The sequence below is a fragment of the Phalacrocorax carbo genome, chromosome 18 (genome assembly GCF_963921805.1).
Source record: "Phalacrocorax carbo chromosome 18, bPhaCar2.1, whole genome shotgun sequence".
NCBI classification, from domain to species: domain Eukaryota; kingdom Metazoa; phylum Chordata; class Aves; order Suliformes; family Phalacrocoracidae; genus Phalacrocorax; species Phalacrocorax carbo.
In genome coordinates, this window is record NC_087530.1 from 3014439 (window position 1) to 3031051 (window position 16613).

The following is a 16613-nucleotide window of genomic DNA, read 5'->3' on the forward strand; positions in this document are numbered from 1 at the left end:
TCATCTTGGGTCTCTCCCAGGCATTGTGATCCCCCTGCCTTGATCAGAGACATCAGCACGCTGAGGGATGGGTGATATATCCTCCCGACCACGACACTTGGCAGCTGGACAGATGACTGACTCATCAGTGTTCGCGGTTTCTCATTTAATACTGGGGCTGTTCAGATGATTTAAGTGCTGGCAGTCCAGAGGGGAGGTTGTGCTTCTGCCTCCAGCACGGTTGTGGAGCCATCGCCTTGTCTGCCTCCCATCCATACTTTTCTTTGCGGGAGGAGACTGGGGGTGGATCTGGCTTTGGTTGTCAGCTGTAGATCGAGCTGTATCTTGCGAGCGGTTTTATTTCCTCCTGCCGATTGGGCTATTCCATTGGCTCCTCTTGCTCTCTGTCGTTTGCCTGCTGAGGAGCAAATGTCCTGTGCACATAGCTGCCCTGCGCTGCGGGCTGCGGGGTGCTCTGGGGGACCGGGCTCTGCACCGTGCCCACCCCGCCGGCCCCTCGCCTGAGGCCGGTGGAGCCCCTCGCCACCCATGCCCCCGGGGGGAGCGCTCTGCAGGGGGGGCATCGCCGCCTGCCCCGCAATGTAATTGCAGCCAGCGGGCTGCCAGCCTCTCCCGGCGCGGCGGGGTGCGGGTCGGGGTGCGGGTTGTGCGGGGCCGGACCCGGAGGAGGTGCCGGGGCGGGGGCGGGCGGGGCAGGGCAGGGCAGGCCCCCCCCCACTTTCCATTGCCGCTGCCCTCTTCTCTCCCGCAGGCTCTCGTCGCCCGGCGGCTGCGGCGGCGGGGACGGCGGCAGGAGCTGCAAGAGCGGGGTCATTCTGGACATCGCCGCCCTGAAGATGACGGAACTGGAGTCCGAGGTGCTGCCCCTGCCGCCCCGGTACCGCTTCCGCGATCTGCTGCTGGGGGACCAGTCCTTCCAGAGCGACGACAGGTTCGGGGCGTAACGGGATGCAGGGGGGTGGGGGTGGGGGCACGGGGACACGCACCCCCCCACCGAGAGTGGGGGAGGGAGGGGAACACGCACCTAGCGGGGAACGCTCCCCGGGGAGGGATGGGGCCACATCCCTGGGACACCCCCGCGCCCCCCGCGGGTGGGACACCCCCGCGCCGGCGTGGGGTGGGTGGGGGGAATGAGAGCTGTCCGCGGTGCTGAACCCCGCCCGGTGCGGAGCTGTCCGCGGTGCTGATCCCCGCGGGGCGCGGAGCTCTGCGGGCGGGCGGGGGTGGCATGCGGGAGTATGTCGGAGTCCGTGGGCACTGGGTTGTGCTCGCAGGGACCAGTGGTCATGGCCGGGCGAGGGGGGACTGGAATGTGTGGGGGCCACAGGGATGTGCATGGGTATGGCTCGGATAGTAGGCACTGGGAGGGTGTGGGTGTTTCAGGGCTTGGGGACAGGCTGGAGCTGCTGGGTACTGGGAGTTGTGGGTATACTGGGCCAGCAGACATTGAGATGGGTGGGCTTGCTGGGTTTGGGAGTCCCATCAGGGTTTGGCAAGGAGGAAAAGGGACCGCTGTCTGGGAGATGCGTGGAGTACAGTTGGTGTGGTGAGGAGCTGGTGAAACTCCCTTTTAAGCCATATGCAGAGTTTGGGCTGAGCACATACATTTATTTAGGAGGTAAAGCTCACCCGGGCTGCTCTCAGAGGCTGTCTTTGTAGCAGGGGGTGCTGATGGGAGTGGAGTGACTCTAAAGAGCTGCTGTGGATGTGGCACAAGTCTCCCATTCTTGGGCTGTCTGGAGAAATGGCCTTTATGGACTGAGCACCAAGCCTGCTATTCCTGGCTGGCCGGCGGGGATTTATTACCAGGTTGAGTGAGCTAAAGCAAAAGGAGGAATGCCAGAAGTGGCAGGTGAATTGCATGAGCAGAGCAGTTGAATGAAGCAGAACAGGAGCAAGCCTCCCTTTAACTCTGTTCATATCATAAAAATCACGGAGCTACAGTGCTAATGGGGAGTCAGTAAGATTGTAAGCTCCCCCCACAACTAATTGCATGATGTATGCAGAGAGAGAGGTGTAACTCTTGTTGAAAAGACCCCTTCAATTGCTGGTGAGTTAGCCTTTGGCTAGCTGCTGTGTATTGGTGCGCCTGCACCAAGGCTTTTTTGCATGTGTTAAAATATATATTTTTTTTTTACTGTGTACAAGTGTCATGCAAAAATAAAAGTGAATTTGACTTTGAGAACGTGGGGTTTGCAAATGTTCTAAATAAGTCTTCTGAACTTTTATAGCAGTGTAAGAATTGATCTGTCTTGAAACTGAGTCTGTGATCCTCAAGATTTTAAAGCCTGGATTTCCTTAAGAGGCACTTAAACATTAATATAGTTTTATGGCATAAGGTTGATAGGAAATTCCTGCTGCAGAATATGTCTGGATTTCAGAATGGTTATGATAAGGCACATTTGGATAAGTTTGAAGTTTAGAGTTTTAACAGTTTGCATATTTAAGTATTTGCATGGATCTGAAATACAGAAGATGGCAATTGCATACTAGGTTTTTTCTGTGTTTCACTGGTATACCCCTTAATCTTCATTTTCATCTAGATTTGAGTGTTTCTGATTCAGAATGTGTCTTCAATTTTAGTGTGGAGATACTTTGGATTATTTTGTTGAATTCACTAGCCTTGTTTCTCAAGATGTCTTTGTTTCACTGGCTTTATGTGCTGCGATCGTTAGTTGTTTGACTTTCCCCTTCATCTAGAAAAATACTGAAACCTTCACAGTATGTTTGGGAATGTGAATCTATGAGTACGCATTTGCTATCCACCTGTAGTCTGCTTGACTTCACTGGGAGTCGAGGTGAGCCACTGCTGTAGGCGCTTGGAAACGTTGCTGTTAGGCCTCAGTTTCAGTCCAAGTCATTAATGAGGCTGGAACCTTTAGATGAAGCAAGCTTGCTGGAGTAATTATGACTAGTAGATTAGTCTGTTCCAAACCAACTGAATAAGGAGCTGATGGAGGCTAGCAGAAGAAAAGCAGAAAGCCTTTTTGGCTTTGCTGTGCTTATAAATACTAAGCAGCTCAAAGATGTGCTTTGAAGTGCTTTGTTGCAGCACTGACAGGAATGTGCTGAGGAAAATTCCCCCACGTAAACAGTATGGGGAACTGTGAGTGGTAGAATAGAGCTCATTGGACTTACAGATGTAACTCTGAAGGAAAACACTTATCGCACTAAATATCTCATTTATTTATAAAAGCAATGCTAAAAACATTGGTGTCTCAAATATCTGCATTTGAAAAACTCCCCTGGAATGATAGTGTGCTGATGAAAGTGAGGAGGTTTCTGGGGTCAGCAGAAGACTAAATGGATGGGAGGCCGTAGGGGAATCCGGGTTTCGCTGTTTCTGGGGAATTAGAACCACTTCTGTTAGAGATGTATTAATCCATCCTCGTCACAGAGGATGCTGAAGAGGCACCAGCACTGGACCGAGGTAAGAGAATGAGGTAACGCTGGAGCTTGAGGGGATGAGAGCTTGCTGGAACAAGTAGATAATTAGAGAGCTGTGGTATAGCAGGAGGAGAGAGGCAGACAACCCATGGAACTGAAAGAACTGATCAGTGAATGTGAAGCGGAATAGGTAAAATAGGCTGCTCCTAATTCACTTTTTAGAATGCGAAAGGTGAAGACAGTCGGTCTAAGTAGGGCTTGCTCTTTGGCAGGTAGACTGATTGACATGAGAATTAAAATAATGCTTTGAACGTTGTGTGGAGGATGGTAATAAATCAGCCAGGAAGCAAATAGGAAAAGACCGACTGGAAAAGGAATGGGGGAGGTAAGTGGATTTGTGCAACAGAGAGAGAAAAGCCTAATGACAAGCAGATCTAGAGTTGTCAAATGGAAGTGCTCCTTCCAGCATCTTCTTATTCATCTTTGGAACTCACTACCACGAGGCATCTGGAAGGCTTTGGGCTTAGCTGTGTTTCAATGCAGTGCAACTGTGTTTAAATACCATGCTTGACATTTTTGTGAGGCAGATCTTTAGGTTATAGAAACAGGATTAAGTGCCATTCAGCTCTAAATTTCCAGAGGATACATACTGCTGTCTCAGGGCATAAATCTGACTGATAGGGGCTGGGAGGTAATTTCTCCTTTGGGGAGCTCTTTGGGAACCTTGCAGTTGCCTCACTTGCTTATCTGGCATAAGTCATGTCTGGTTGAGAAGTTGCTTTCCTTCTTTTTGGAAGGTTCTGTCAATGTCAATACTGAGAGAAAAATAGATCAGTTCTGCTCCCTTGGGGCAGGATTGCATTACTTATCTCACTGAAGTTTTGTTGCTGTGAAAGTATTCAGAGCCACTAGAATAGAACAGCAGAAGCAGAGTTTAAGATGTTGAGCCTGTAACAAAAAGAAGGTGAAGACCTGGGGGCACAAATACTGCTTGTGCCTGGCTGCCCTTTCACCTGCTTGGCACACGACTCCTCTGGTCTCGGGAATCCTCTGTGCAATGGTACCTCTGTGTGTAGGAGCAATGCCAAGGGGTGCTGGTGGAAGGGAGAAGGAGCTGCCCGCAGCATCCCATAGGTGCTGCAAGTTTGGGCTCTGTAAGGGGCGCTTCTGTTCTAAGGTGATACTGGTATGTGCTGATTGAAGGCAGCTGAGAAAGCACATCTGCTGAATTGATAAATATTGTTTTATACCACAAGCTGTGGCACCCCTTTGATCTTTGCTGTCCTGACTACGGCAGTTTTTGATCTCCCACATTCTCTTGTCTTGGACAGTGCTGACAATTGGGTTGGGGCATGTATAAAAAAAGCCCATAAATAAAATTAAACTGTATCTCTGAGCAGTGCCATTAGGAGCTTATTTTTGCCTAATTTAAATAGTCTGAATACTTTCCAGAAAATTGTTGTCAGAAGCCACAGTCCTATTTACAGTAGCAAGAAGTAATGGATGTGACTTTGATTAAGTGCATTTTTCTGGGGCTAATTATCAGCAAAGAATCATTTTGATGGATGAAGATGTTTGGAAAAGCTGCTTGTGCAGACAAATTCAGCAACATATCTATAAAAATTTTAACATCACAGAATCACAGAATCACATCTCCTGTTTCAAATAAAAGAATTTTCAGATGTTGCATAACCAGGAAAAAAGAGGCTTCTAAAAACTGGGGCAAATTCTTTTAAGTTTCTACTTCCAGGTTAGACAGATTTTGAAAACTTCTTTGTCTCCTAACTGACATCTGGTCTTTTTCTCTTGAATTTGTCACTGAGTGGTGGCTCTAAATCATAGGTTGGATTATACTTGGCACAAGCAAATGTAGTGTTGAAATATCAGGCTTGCAGGACCTTATCCTTGCAGTTTTCATGCTAACATGCCCCAAGTGACTTCCTCATCAAATGCATCATCACGTTAATGGATCTGAGCAGCTTTGTGTCCCTCTGTCAGGTTCCTTGAATGTGTCTGCGGCTGAATCCCTGCTTCATTGCCATTTGATTTAATTGGCAATTTTTCTCATTTTATTTGGAAGATGCAGATGCTAATTTGAAAATTCCAGTTTGCATCCAGAAGTTTAGAGACATTTATTTCCGTGATGGTGAGGTAATGACCAATATTTTAGGTTTGGACTGCAATGTCTGTTCAGGCTGTACCATCTGCGCTTGTGGCAGTTTGTACCTGGATGTAGGGGATCCAGCTCTGACGCCTGTGTGCCGCAAAATTCCTCTGGCAAGGGCTCTTCATCTCCCAGCAGTTTGACCCCTTGCTTGTGGAAGCAGGATGAAGATATTTATTGTCTAATACCCACTCCCTCAGTGAGAGTGTTAAGACCCAACTGCGCACCACCCCTTTGTGTAGAATCTCCCAAGGGGTGACTCAGTCTCAGATGCGATACCTGAGCCCAGCTCCAAACCAAGTAATAAATAACACTGGTGAAGAAGGTGGGATCTGAAACAGAAACTTCAGCGTGCCTGTGTGACCACTTGAATTGAATTGCTTCTCCTCTGCTTTTGCCACCTGGCAAAGCAAAATCAAAACATTTATTAATTGGATTAGGCTGTTCTCCTGAGTCAATGCTTTGTCAGAAAGTTTCTGTCTGACAGCACACAAGCAAGTGCCTACTCCTTAAAGCTCAGCCAGCCTGCAGCAGTAACCCCGCTCCCGGCTGGAGCGATTGCTGCTCCGTGTGGGCTCCTGCTCCTGAGCCAGGCAGCGCGACGCGCTGGGTAGGTGACACGTACTGGTATAGCTCTTTCCACAGTAGATGCCTACAGCTCTGCTGTGTCAGCCAAGACTGTGGACAAGACCGAATTCGGTCCCTGGGTGCCATCTAAGTTGTTGAAGCTGCCAGCTGGGAGTGCCAGAGCTTATGGGGGGCAGACTGGACACGCTGCCCTCCTCTGATGGGGCTTATTCCCGCTCTCTGAATGAGCGGGCAGGGGCATCCCAGGCCTCCAGTCGTCCGGCACGGCTCTTCTGAAGCATGGTGCCTTCGGTCTCCACTAGCAGAGCTTATAGCAGGGTAGAGAAAAAGCACCTGGGGCAGGGTGTTGGCATATTTAATTCTGCTGCCAGTCCCATTTGCCACCTTGCATGGAATAATAACCAAGGCATCTGCAGTCCTGGGCGGCCGGGTCGTCCTCAGTGAAGGTGGCTGCAGCGGGTCCCTCCCTTAACAGAGGCAAAATCAACATGTATCGCTGCTGCGATCCTCAGCTCAGTTCCAGGCAGGCTCCGCAGGGATGAAGAGCACATTGGGACAGCTTTATAAAGAGGGTTTGGGCTTTCCTGTGTGTGTAGATTTACTTTTCTTTTCATGATACATAACATTCTTAATTGTGGTTTGCTTTTCCAGTTGTTCTGAAAGGCTGCAGTGATGATTACTAATGCGATGTCTTAATTGAAGAGCTGTTCAGAGTGTTTTAAATGGATATTTCCTTGTAGGTATTGGTGATCTTTTCAGTATTCATCTTAAGGCAGGAACCCCTGGCCATCAGCAGGAATATTAGGAAAGTTATGAAAGTAGTAGTGTAGAGAAAAGATATGCACTTCTTTTATAATTATATCTATTATATTATTTTAAAAAAAGTCATTACTCTTTTTCAGGCATATTGCTTTTACTGTCAGTAATGGACCCTTGCTAGTAACACAACTAAGTGCACGTTGCAGCCTGGTGGAGTGAGTGGAGGTGTCCCTGGAGTGCTGCACTGCGTCCAGCTGTGCCCTGATGAAAAGGAAGAAAAACATTGATTTTCAGTTGTTTAGTACAATTTAACACTATGGGCTCAAACTTCCATCCCTCCCTGGTGTATTTTTTGGTTTATTTACTTTCACTTTGGTTTCTATTCGATTTATTGGGAGGATGGGCTTGAAAGGGAAAAAATGTAGCATTTCAAGTTACCTGAAAGTACCTGTCCAAGTGAAGGGGAAAGCATGAGCAGGGGTGGCAGAGGGCCACGTCCCTGCTGAGAGCGGTGGGTGTGGTCCCAGCAGAGACTTACACCAGTTCAGGATCTGTCTTTTTGGCCTATGTTGTGTCCAAGAGCAAAGGGGAAGGGCAGGGCCATGGACAGGAGCGACAGCCCTCACAACCCAGCAGTAAGTGCTCGGTCTCCAGGTGCTCTGTGAGGTGGCCACGCTGTCAGGGGAGCACCTGCCTGGCTGACATTGGCCTTACTGAGGGAAAATTAAACACGTTGGCAAAATGAACATTTTTACTCCCCTCAACCAGTTGTACAGGACACGCAGAAAGTCCTCATTGAAAAGTTTCCTGCAGTGAAACTGAAGAAATGGAGTGCAGAGCGGCATAAAAAAATGTTGGAGTCTTGGGTTGTACCATGGTTAACTAGGGCAAATCTTCTTCCACGTGTTCCAGGTGTGAGGCTGAAGCCCGGGGGGGGGACATTGCCAGTTGCTCCAGCTGTGCATGGCCCTGGTGCACCCTTCTGCCCGGGGCTTCTTGGAGCTCCAGCGCTCAGATGGACGGCTGCTTTAACTTGCCGGTAAAGAGCAGAGAACAGAATTCACATGCGAGCCAGCAGAAGAAGCTTGGTTGCGTGTAAGATCTTGGCACAGATCTACAAGGGACGTGGGTCCCTTTTCCACCAGGGAAGTATCATGAACATGAGTCTGTGCCCACAGACCTGGGGAAGAAATGATGGTATTTGTCATCGCAGCAAAACCCCGTGCCTGCAGAAATCAACGGGAGTGTTGCCGTTGCCTTGGGTGAGGGTGGAAGGTCAGGCTGAGACCGAAGCTGTCACCACTGCTGTAGTGACAGTATGAGAAACAACTTGGCAGCTGTAGCTGTAATTGCAGAGGATGCATTAAATTTTTCTGCTGTGTTTTACCACCGCTTTATCTCGTCACAGTTGCATCTTTGTTCCCAAGGGAAACAATTTATTGCTGTTCTGAAGGTGGTGCTCATTCCTTTTCCTCTGCACAACCTGTTCAGTGACTGACTGCGTGCAGAGAGCGTCGGAGCTCAGACGTCCCCTGCTCGCTGCCTCGGGGGAGGCGGGGGCTCAACTCCTGCCTCACCATCGCTGCCTTCTGCAGCCAGCCCTGTCCTAATGCCGGCCCTGCTTGGGCATGAGCTGCCCTCCCATTGACCCCTGTGTGGGTCAGGGTAAAAGATATCACAAGCAGAGCCTAAATAAATGGGTTAGTGACACCCCCCGCACATTCTCCTATAAGGCATAGCAGCTCAGAGACTTCATTTTGTGGTAGACTATGCAGCTGAGGGGTTGAGAGAGGAATAAAAGGCCTGAAATTTGAATCAAAACATCTCTGTTTCCGAGAATTTCCACCAATAGATAGGATTAATTCTCTATTGTGTACTGTTTTCGGCTCTGCTTATCAAGAGAGACGTGAACACATTGCCTGCTGAAGCCCTGCAGCTAGTGCAGATTTCCTTGCCATGCTGCATTTGCCTCTGCTCCACGGGCACTTGCTTGCACCCATAGGAAAGATGTAGGTATTAATCTGCAAAGAAAATACCTCATATTCCTCCTGTCTGACAGCTCAGTGAACGGGTCACATAGGCACCGTACAGATCTCTTGCCAGCTGCCTACAGAACTGTGCTGGCCGCAGTTTGCCCGCGAGGGGTTGGCAGCGCAGGCTGCTGGGCAGTGCAGGGCTCAGCAGCACCAGCCTCCAGGTCCCTGAATCTGGAGATTTCTTCTATTATTAATCTACTAATTTGCTGCATTGCTGCAATAAAAATAATTTAATCTTCCATTCTTTCTGATACTTCAGAGAGTTCAGAGTTTAGATTACGATGCTCCATCACACTTTGTATAAAATGAGAATGTTGAATTTCGTCTGCCATCATGACCTTATTTTCTTTCTTTGTGGAGCATTTAGTTGCCATTTTAGCAAATTCACGGCTGGCTGTTTTACTGCAGGGAGACAATCAAATTCCAACCTGCTGGGGAATGCAGCTCCTTGGGGGTGAAGGTCTGTGGGGATGCAGCAGCCTCTGCCCTCCTGTCCTGTCCCTGCAACCTCATTGTGGGTGTCTTAAAATCTCCCCTGTGTAGCCAGAGGCCTGGAAGGAGGTTTCCAGGGCTGTGGGTGCTCTGTGTAGGCTGCAGCATCACCCCTTCAATTCTTCTAGAAAACAAATAACTGATGATGAAAGAGTTTGTGGTGACAGAGTTGAAATACAGGGCTTAAATCTTGGTGGGACAGAGAGGTTGTGGATGTTGGCATGTTGCTAGCAGATTAAATAAAAAAAAAAGGGCATGTTTTCCAAATCTCTTGGGAAACTTGTCCCTTCAAGCAGGAAGCCTGTAGTAGTGGGTGGAGCAATGCTTTGCAACAGTTATGTTAACCTGCAAGCATTTTAATGAGTTATTTTCTGCTCTAACACTACATCAGACATTTGTTGCAGGGGCAGGTGTGCTCTGCAAGGGCCATCCACCCCTTTCTGGAAGAACTGCGGGAGCCTTGAGCCAGCTTTGGACTTGCACCGGGGCCACAATTGCATGGTCTTGCTTATGTCTTCTTCCTAAGAATAGACCACCTGGTTCTCTTCTGGTCATCTTTCTTCAAGAGATGGTCTGGGGCTGTGCTATTTGCTGACAATAAAACAGGACATAGAAGCAGTGTTTTGTGAGTGGAAGCTGTAAAGCAAAGCCTGCAGACAGGCGAAACATATCGGGGTCGTGACATCCTCCGAAGCAATCACTGTGGTCAGTTCCAACGTGCTGGCTGCAAAGCCCCTATTTCAGGAGCAAAAGTTTCTGCAGTCAGGTGGTATTTGCTGCGTGCGAGGATACCTGCACACAGGCGTGTTTTCCCCGGTGTTTTTCTACGATATTTTCCCCATTGATTAGGATCCATCTTGCAATGCAGAGGGTGCAGCTTGCTCACGCTCTCTCCAATCCAATGCCATCGTTGTTTTTCCCCTGGCTGCCTTTTTGCAGCAGCTGTGTGGGTGTGCATACACACACAGCATGATGTACAAGTAGCCATGGCCGCAGCCTTCGAGAGTTTAGAGCTGGGCCAGGATGTGGGCGCAGCTAGACGGAAGGAAGGAAGGAAGGAGGAATTGTGCTGAAGGCTGAGGCTAACAGCATACGCTGAGCGAGCCCGTTAGCCGTGAGATGGGTAGCTTGTGGGGTCAGCTGGGTAATGTAAATAGTGAAAGGGCAATGAATTAAATGGGTGAGATAAGTGATTTGCTTCAAGAGCGAAAGACTGAAGTGTGGCGAGAGGGGGGATGCGTGCAGCGAGCTGTCGCCTTGGTGAAACCAAGAGGTTCATTCACCTCTTCCCTTCGTAGAGTTACTGTTTTGATTTATTAAAGTCCTGTTCGATGTGAGCTAAAAACCAGCGTGAGGGTTGGTCTTGTACCTGAACAGGTTGGTTCAGCAATAACCTGCTTTTCCTCAGTGTGCAACTGATGCTTGCAAAGTTGGGCACTAGTGAGGTGCTGGCTGCCTCATGACAGCGTGCCGCTGGGCTGCTGTGCGCCTCGGCACGCTCCGGCGGGCTGGAACCGAAGCTCCCCTGGCTCCCCAGCGTTGGAGCCGCTCCCAGCTGCGGTGTGAGCAGCAGCGCCAAGCCGCTGCCTCTTCCCTCGGGGAGCGGAGCATCCTTCCGCCGCCCAGGGAGGGATTTGCGTCCCTGCACGGGGTGCTGGGTGTTGCAAGGGATGGATGGAGAAGAGTGCAGGTGTTCACTGTGGCCAATGCAACCCTCCTTCCCTTGCATGGGGGTGTCCATCTCAGACACAAGATGCTTTCTCACCTGCGTGGCATCGCTCCCCTGACCCGTGCGGGACTGCCCGGTGTCTGACCTCCGGACCTCTGTGCCCCACTGTGAACGGTTTACTGAGCTGGATTTCATGCCTACTGTTGTCAACAGTTTCTTTGTCACAGATGATTTTTGCTGCTGCTTTTTCATGATACTGTGGTAGAGCCCTCTTGAGGACAACACAAACATGACTCCAATCCAACAAAGCTCCCCAAACCCAGGACAAAACTGTGATTTTATTATTCTCTCCAGGACACTTCACTGTCACCTGTCTTCTAGCTTTTTGCTGTATCTTTGCACAAAGCTGACTGGTATGGTGTTTTTGCACGTGAGATGCTGGATACGCTGTCTGTAGGGTGCGGGGGTGTGTGGAGGGTGTATGTCCGTGTCTTTTGTCTGGGCACAGTCCCTGTGCTCCCCCTGCAACAGCAGCTTAGCTGAGGCTGGAGGCTGAGATCCTCCACCCAGCCTGATCCTGCCTGGGGACGTGTGAGGGTCCTGTGGAAGGTGCCGTTGTCATCCTCACTACAGGCCCTGAAACTCTTGGAGTTAAATGCAGATCTACAGGTTGTATCCCCCCCTTCCTCACACACTGCTTGCTCTTCTCGCGCTGGGTGTTTCCTAGTCCTGGTTCGCAGAGGGCTGTGATGAGTTCCTTGCTCGGGGCTGGGGCTTGTTCCTCTCCTGCAACACTGGGAACAGACTGAGATCTGCTGGGTTTTGGTAAGTTTGGGTGGCGATTTCTGCTGTGTGGTGAGCACCCATGCTCTCCGCTTTGCAGGCCGTGGCTGCTGTGGGGCCTTCCGCAGCTTGCTCAGGCTCTGCGCTGCTCAGTCCTGGTCTCCGCCTGACGGGCTCATGTAGCTGCCATCCACGAGCGCCGCAGATCGGCACGGCAGCGACTCTGCGGCGCCTTCGGGGAGGAACCGTGGGGGAGTGCGGCGGGGAGGCTGCGGAGCGAGTGCCGGTACTACAGCGGCTGTGTTTGGATTAGTGACTCTGCCGCGCTTCCTGCAGCCCACGCAGGCTCCCGCAGGAGCGGGAGTGTTGCTCTGCAAATTTAGCAGCTACCTTTAGGCAGGGAGCAATTACTTTTTGGGCTGAGGGTAGAGTCATCGAGCCTTTCTGCATGTCTCATATCCGTTCCTGCTACGCCGGTGGCGACTATTAGCAAAGCCATTGCTTGGGTTGAGCTTTGCTGCAATTGGTTTCTGACTTCAGATCAATACAAGCAGATATATTTGGGAATTGGACTTTCCAAGTGCTGTGCTGCTGCTTTGGAGTGGCCAGCCCTCTGTGAGCCTTGGCCGTGGGTCCGTGTGAATCCAGCACCCGTTGCTGGGGTGCCAAGCCGCAGTGGGAGCACGAAGCGCAAACACCATGGCTCGGTGACAGAGTATGTGCTAGCTCCCCGATGGCAGGAGCTGTCAAGAAAAATGTCTCCTCTGTCTAGGAGAGAGCAACGTTTCTGGGGAGCAGGTGGTGAAGATGTTTAGCAAATGTCAGCTTGAGACCTTGCCATCCTGTGGGCAGAAGTGACATCGCTGAGAAATGTGTTATCCTGTCAGAAAACAGCAAAAAATCCACCAGCTAAATGTTTACGAGCAAGGCAGGCCTTTGCCAAAAGCAGGTGTTTTTCCACCCCTGAGATTCATGGAGTGAGAGCTCCTGGGAGCACTGGGAATCCTGCTCCTGCACATGCGGAGGCTGAAGGTGGGAGCTGTCGGGTGGCAGGGCATCGCCGTCCCTCCTGGGCAAAGGCTGCCAGGCTGTGCTGACCCTCGAGCCACCGCCCCTGCCTTCTCTTCTAGGTTTTTTTGCTTTCTCCCTTGGCTGCTCTCTGGGTTTTAGCAATGAGCAGCCTCTGAGCTTCCCCCTGCCTCTGCTCGGGAGCCCAGAGCCTTGCTCTGCAGGGGCAGTGGGAGCATTTCACCTCCTTCCCCTTCTGCACTGAGCAGGGGCCAGGCAGGGGCGATGCCAGGCGAGCAGCTCTGGCGAGACGCAGATGCCTCCGTCCGATAAGCGAGGCTCGGCCTTGCAACTCGTGTAACTTGGGTTTTGACAGAGCTTGGGTAGCTGGGGCTCAGCCAGCGCTGCCAGTTATCGCTGGTCCCGACGTGATGTCTCTGTTTTTGCTGGAGGGATCAGGCAGCCTGTGCCCTGCTGCAGGCAGAGAGAGGAAGCAAACGCTTTTACTTTAGGGATTGTCTCACGTCTTCTGCTGGTTCAGCTGAGTTGGTCTTGTAACTGTTACTGTTAGGACGTAAGCATCTGGCCAAGCCATGCTGCATTATTTCTGAATGCCTTAATCAATCCCCTAGAGCTGCATAATTTGAAAGTGGCCGTCTTACTGCATGCAATGTGCTATTTTGTATGCGAGCAAAAAAGCTTAAACAGAAAGGTTTCCTGCAGAGGGGTGCTAAGTAAAGTTTTTCAGAGCTAAAATGCTGTCTAAAACTTTTCCTTTCAGACCAACTATGGATGCGATTGCATGGCTGGGAGTGGGGAGAGCTGCAGAGACCGAAAGAAACTCATTTGCCCAGGGTCCATGTGTCCGCGTGTGAAGCACATAATTGCATCTGGGCTAACAGCCGCGTATGGGAGTATTGTTTGAAAATTTCTAATTTAATAAAATGGGTAGTAATTGGCTATTAGGAGAGAATTTAATTGAAATAATTGGCATGGACACTCGTGTGCTAATTTAGTGTGGTATTTATAATGCACAGTCACATTGTTTGCTCAAGGACAGAGAAATGGGTATTAGGTGGTGCCCGTATTTCTCAGCAAGAAGTTACAGCTGGTCTCTGGAAAGACATTTATTCGAGGAAGCTATTTAGTCACTGTTCTTGAGCTTGGATTTTGAAGATGGATTTGCTTCATTACAGTTTGATGCAATTACACCCACGGTGCTGAGAGTGAAGGCCTTTTCTGACACTTCAATTCCCACTTTGGATGACTTGAGACTGGTCTTTCCAGTCATCTGGAGCAGCTCCACCTCTCTGGCACAGGGTTGTACCCTTCCGGAGGCGCTCGCACGCACATACGTGCATGGGTGTGCTCGCCCACGCGCCTGCATGCAAGCAAGCAAGGGGATGTTCGTCTTCTCTATACACCCTTTCATCCCCGCTTGTCTGAAGTTCCTCCAGACCTGGACTCATGGCATCAGTTCCAGCTTGGTAAATCGGCACCATGAGGTTTCCCCACGTGGAGAAGGACTTTCTAGTCTCATTGCAGAGTGGGGATCTCTCAAACTGTCACCTCAGAGCTGTTGTACAGGGATTGCCGTGAGCTGGAAGGCTTTGCTGGAGGAGTTAGTAATCTGTCAGGTCACTGAAAGTGTTACATGTTGAAGAGATGGTGATGCAAAGAGCCATTACATCTCATCAGCCTCTTCCAGAGCTGACATTCAACAATTGTTCCCTTTAATCTTTCTCCAAAGTGCTTTTAAAGCTTAGTATTGTCACTTTGTTTAGATTCTTCCCACACAGTAGCTGCACTTAGGACTGCCCAGTGCTGATGGAGAGGTTTATTGCCAGCAGCTATTGTGCTAAAATTGAGAGGAAAAACAATTCCTAGTCAGCTCTTGTTATGGTCTCTAATGGGAGATATTTCTTTCTTGCTAAGAACTTGTAAATGCATTTTAATGCCAGATGCAGTTTACTGTGGCTAAGAAATGTTCGGCCTTCCAGGGTTCGGCGGTACAAATATTCCTGCTTACAGACGTGCAAAAGACATTGCACGTGTACGAAGGGCAGAAGCCTTCCCAATGGTATGAGTTAAAAAAACCCAAACAAACCCAACAACTATGAAAAAGAGCAAAGCCCAGCTATCAATCCCAAAGCTTGCTCTCCAACACCCAGGCACATGCCTTGTCCAGCTTTATGAAGGAGTCCCAGCTGGCAGAGCTGTGCAGCAGCTTCATGTTAAGCCCAAAAGGTTAATTAAGTAACTCCGAAGCCATCGTTTGCATAGCAAGGCTATGCTGCTGAAGGAAGCCCTGTGCTGGCATGTTGTCCTGATTTTGGCTGGGACAGAGTTAATTTTCTTCCTAGTAGCTGGTGTAGTTCTGGGTTTTGGATTTAGCATGAGAATAATGTGATAACAAACTAAGTAGTGTTTATACTAAGTCAAGGACTTTTCAGCTTCCCATACTCTGCCAGCGGGCAAGGGCACAAGAAGTTGGGAGGGAGCACAACCAGGAGGGCTGACCCAAGCTGGCCAAAGGGATATTCCATGTCATGAGGAAATGGCCTCAAGCTGCGTCAGGGGAGGTTTAGGTTGGAGATTAGGAAAAATGTCCTTACTGCAAGAGCGGTCAGGCATTGGAAAGGGCTGCCCAGAGAGGTGGGGGAGTCACCGTCCCTGGAGGGGTTCAGACAATGTGCAGACATGGCCCTTGGGGACATGGTTTAGGAGGCCTGGAGGTGTTGGGTTGGCGGTTGGACTTGATGATCCTAGAGGTCTTTTCCAACCTTAATGATGCTGTGATTCTGTGATATGACATCATGCTCAGTATATAAACTGGGGGAAATTGGCCGGGGGACAGCGATCGCTGCTCGGGGACTGGCTGGGTGTCAGTCAGCATTGTGGGTGCTTTTTATGTGCTGGTGTGATCCCCCTTCCTCTTTTGGAGGAGGATGATTCACAAGAGACACAGAGAGTGCTGCTGATCCACTGTGTATTAGTGAGCGCGGGAGAGTGCTGAGATCAGCTTTGCAGCCCGATGGCTGCTTTTCTGAGAGGTGGAACAATTACCCCACCTTTTAAGGCCTTTTTTTCCCCTCTAAGCTGCTCTGTTTCCCACTCCCAGGTCTTAGGGAGAGAAAGGAGTACAACTGAACCTGCTGGTGCAGATATTAACACAATCATGATATAATTTAATCTTGATCCCATTAAACACTCTTAATGATCAGAGAGTTTCTCACTTGGTTTAATGGACTCTTTTTGCAGATGATGAGGCTGCAAGATCAGACACTTGTTATAAATGTCTGTTTATTAAACAATCTTTCCTCCTAAAAGCTTCTGCCTGGCCAGAATGAATATAAATGGAGAGGATGGTGTTTGCAATTCAGTCTTTAAGGAGGCCTGTTCCTTTTTATTTTTGTGTGTCTTCATATGAGACCCGGCCAGGATGTTTTTTTTTTTAAAGTGTGCTTTTTACTTTAAATGTATGAGGCAGTCGGGACCCGGCATCCATGATATAGCATCTGCTGTCAGACCGACTCCTGGAGCGGATATTCCCTTCCCAACGGATGATTTGGTGATGGGAATTGAACCAGAAGCTGATGAGCAGATAAGACCAACGTTGTACAATAACCTGACTTTATAATCCTTTTCTGTGGCTTTAGTTCATGTTTTGCTCTTGACCGGGTGTGCTCGGCAGAAGGCAGCACAGAGCTTGCACGCGTACAGCAGC

The 16613-nt window shown here is 49.7% G+C and overlaps 1 protein-coding gene across 1 annotated transcript in view; it reads left to right on the plus strand.

The window, feature by feature from the left end:
* The window catches only part of KCNT1 (potassium sodium-activated channel subfamily T member 1), a 91914-nt gene that overhangs the window by 17065 nt on the left and 58236 nt on the right, over window positions 1–16613 (plus strand). Inside the window, exon 2 of the mRNA XM_064468548.1 lies at window positions 752–931. Within this exon, the coding sequence (XP_064324618.1) occupies window positions 752–931 (180 nt within the window). The remainder of the gene's footprint in view (window positions 1–751; window positions 932–16613) is intronic.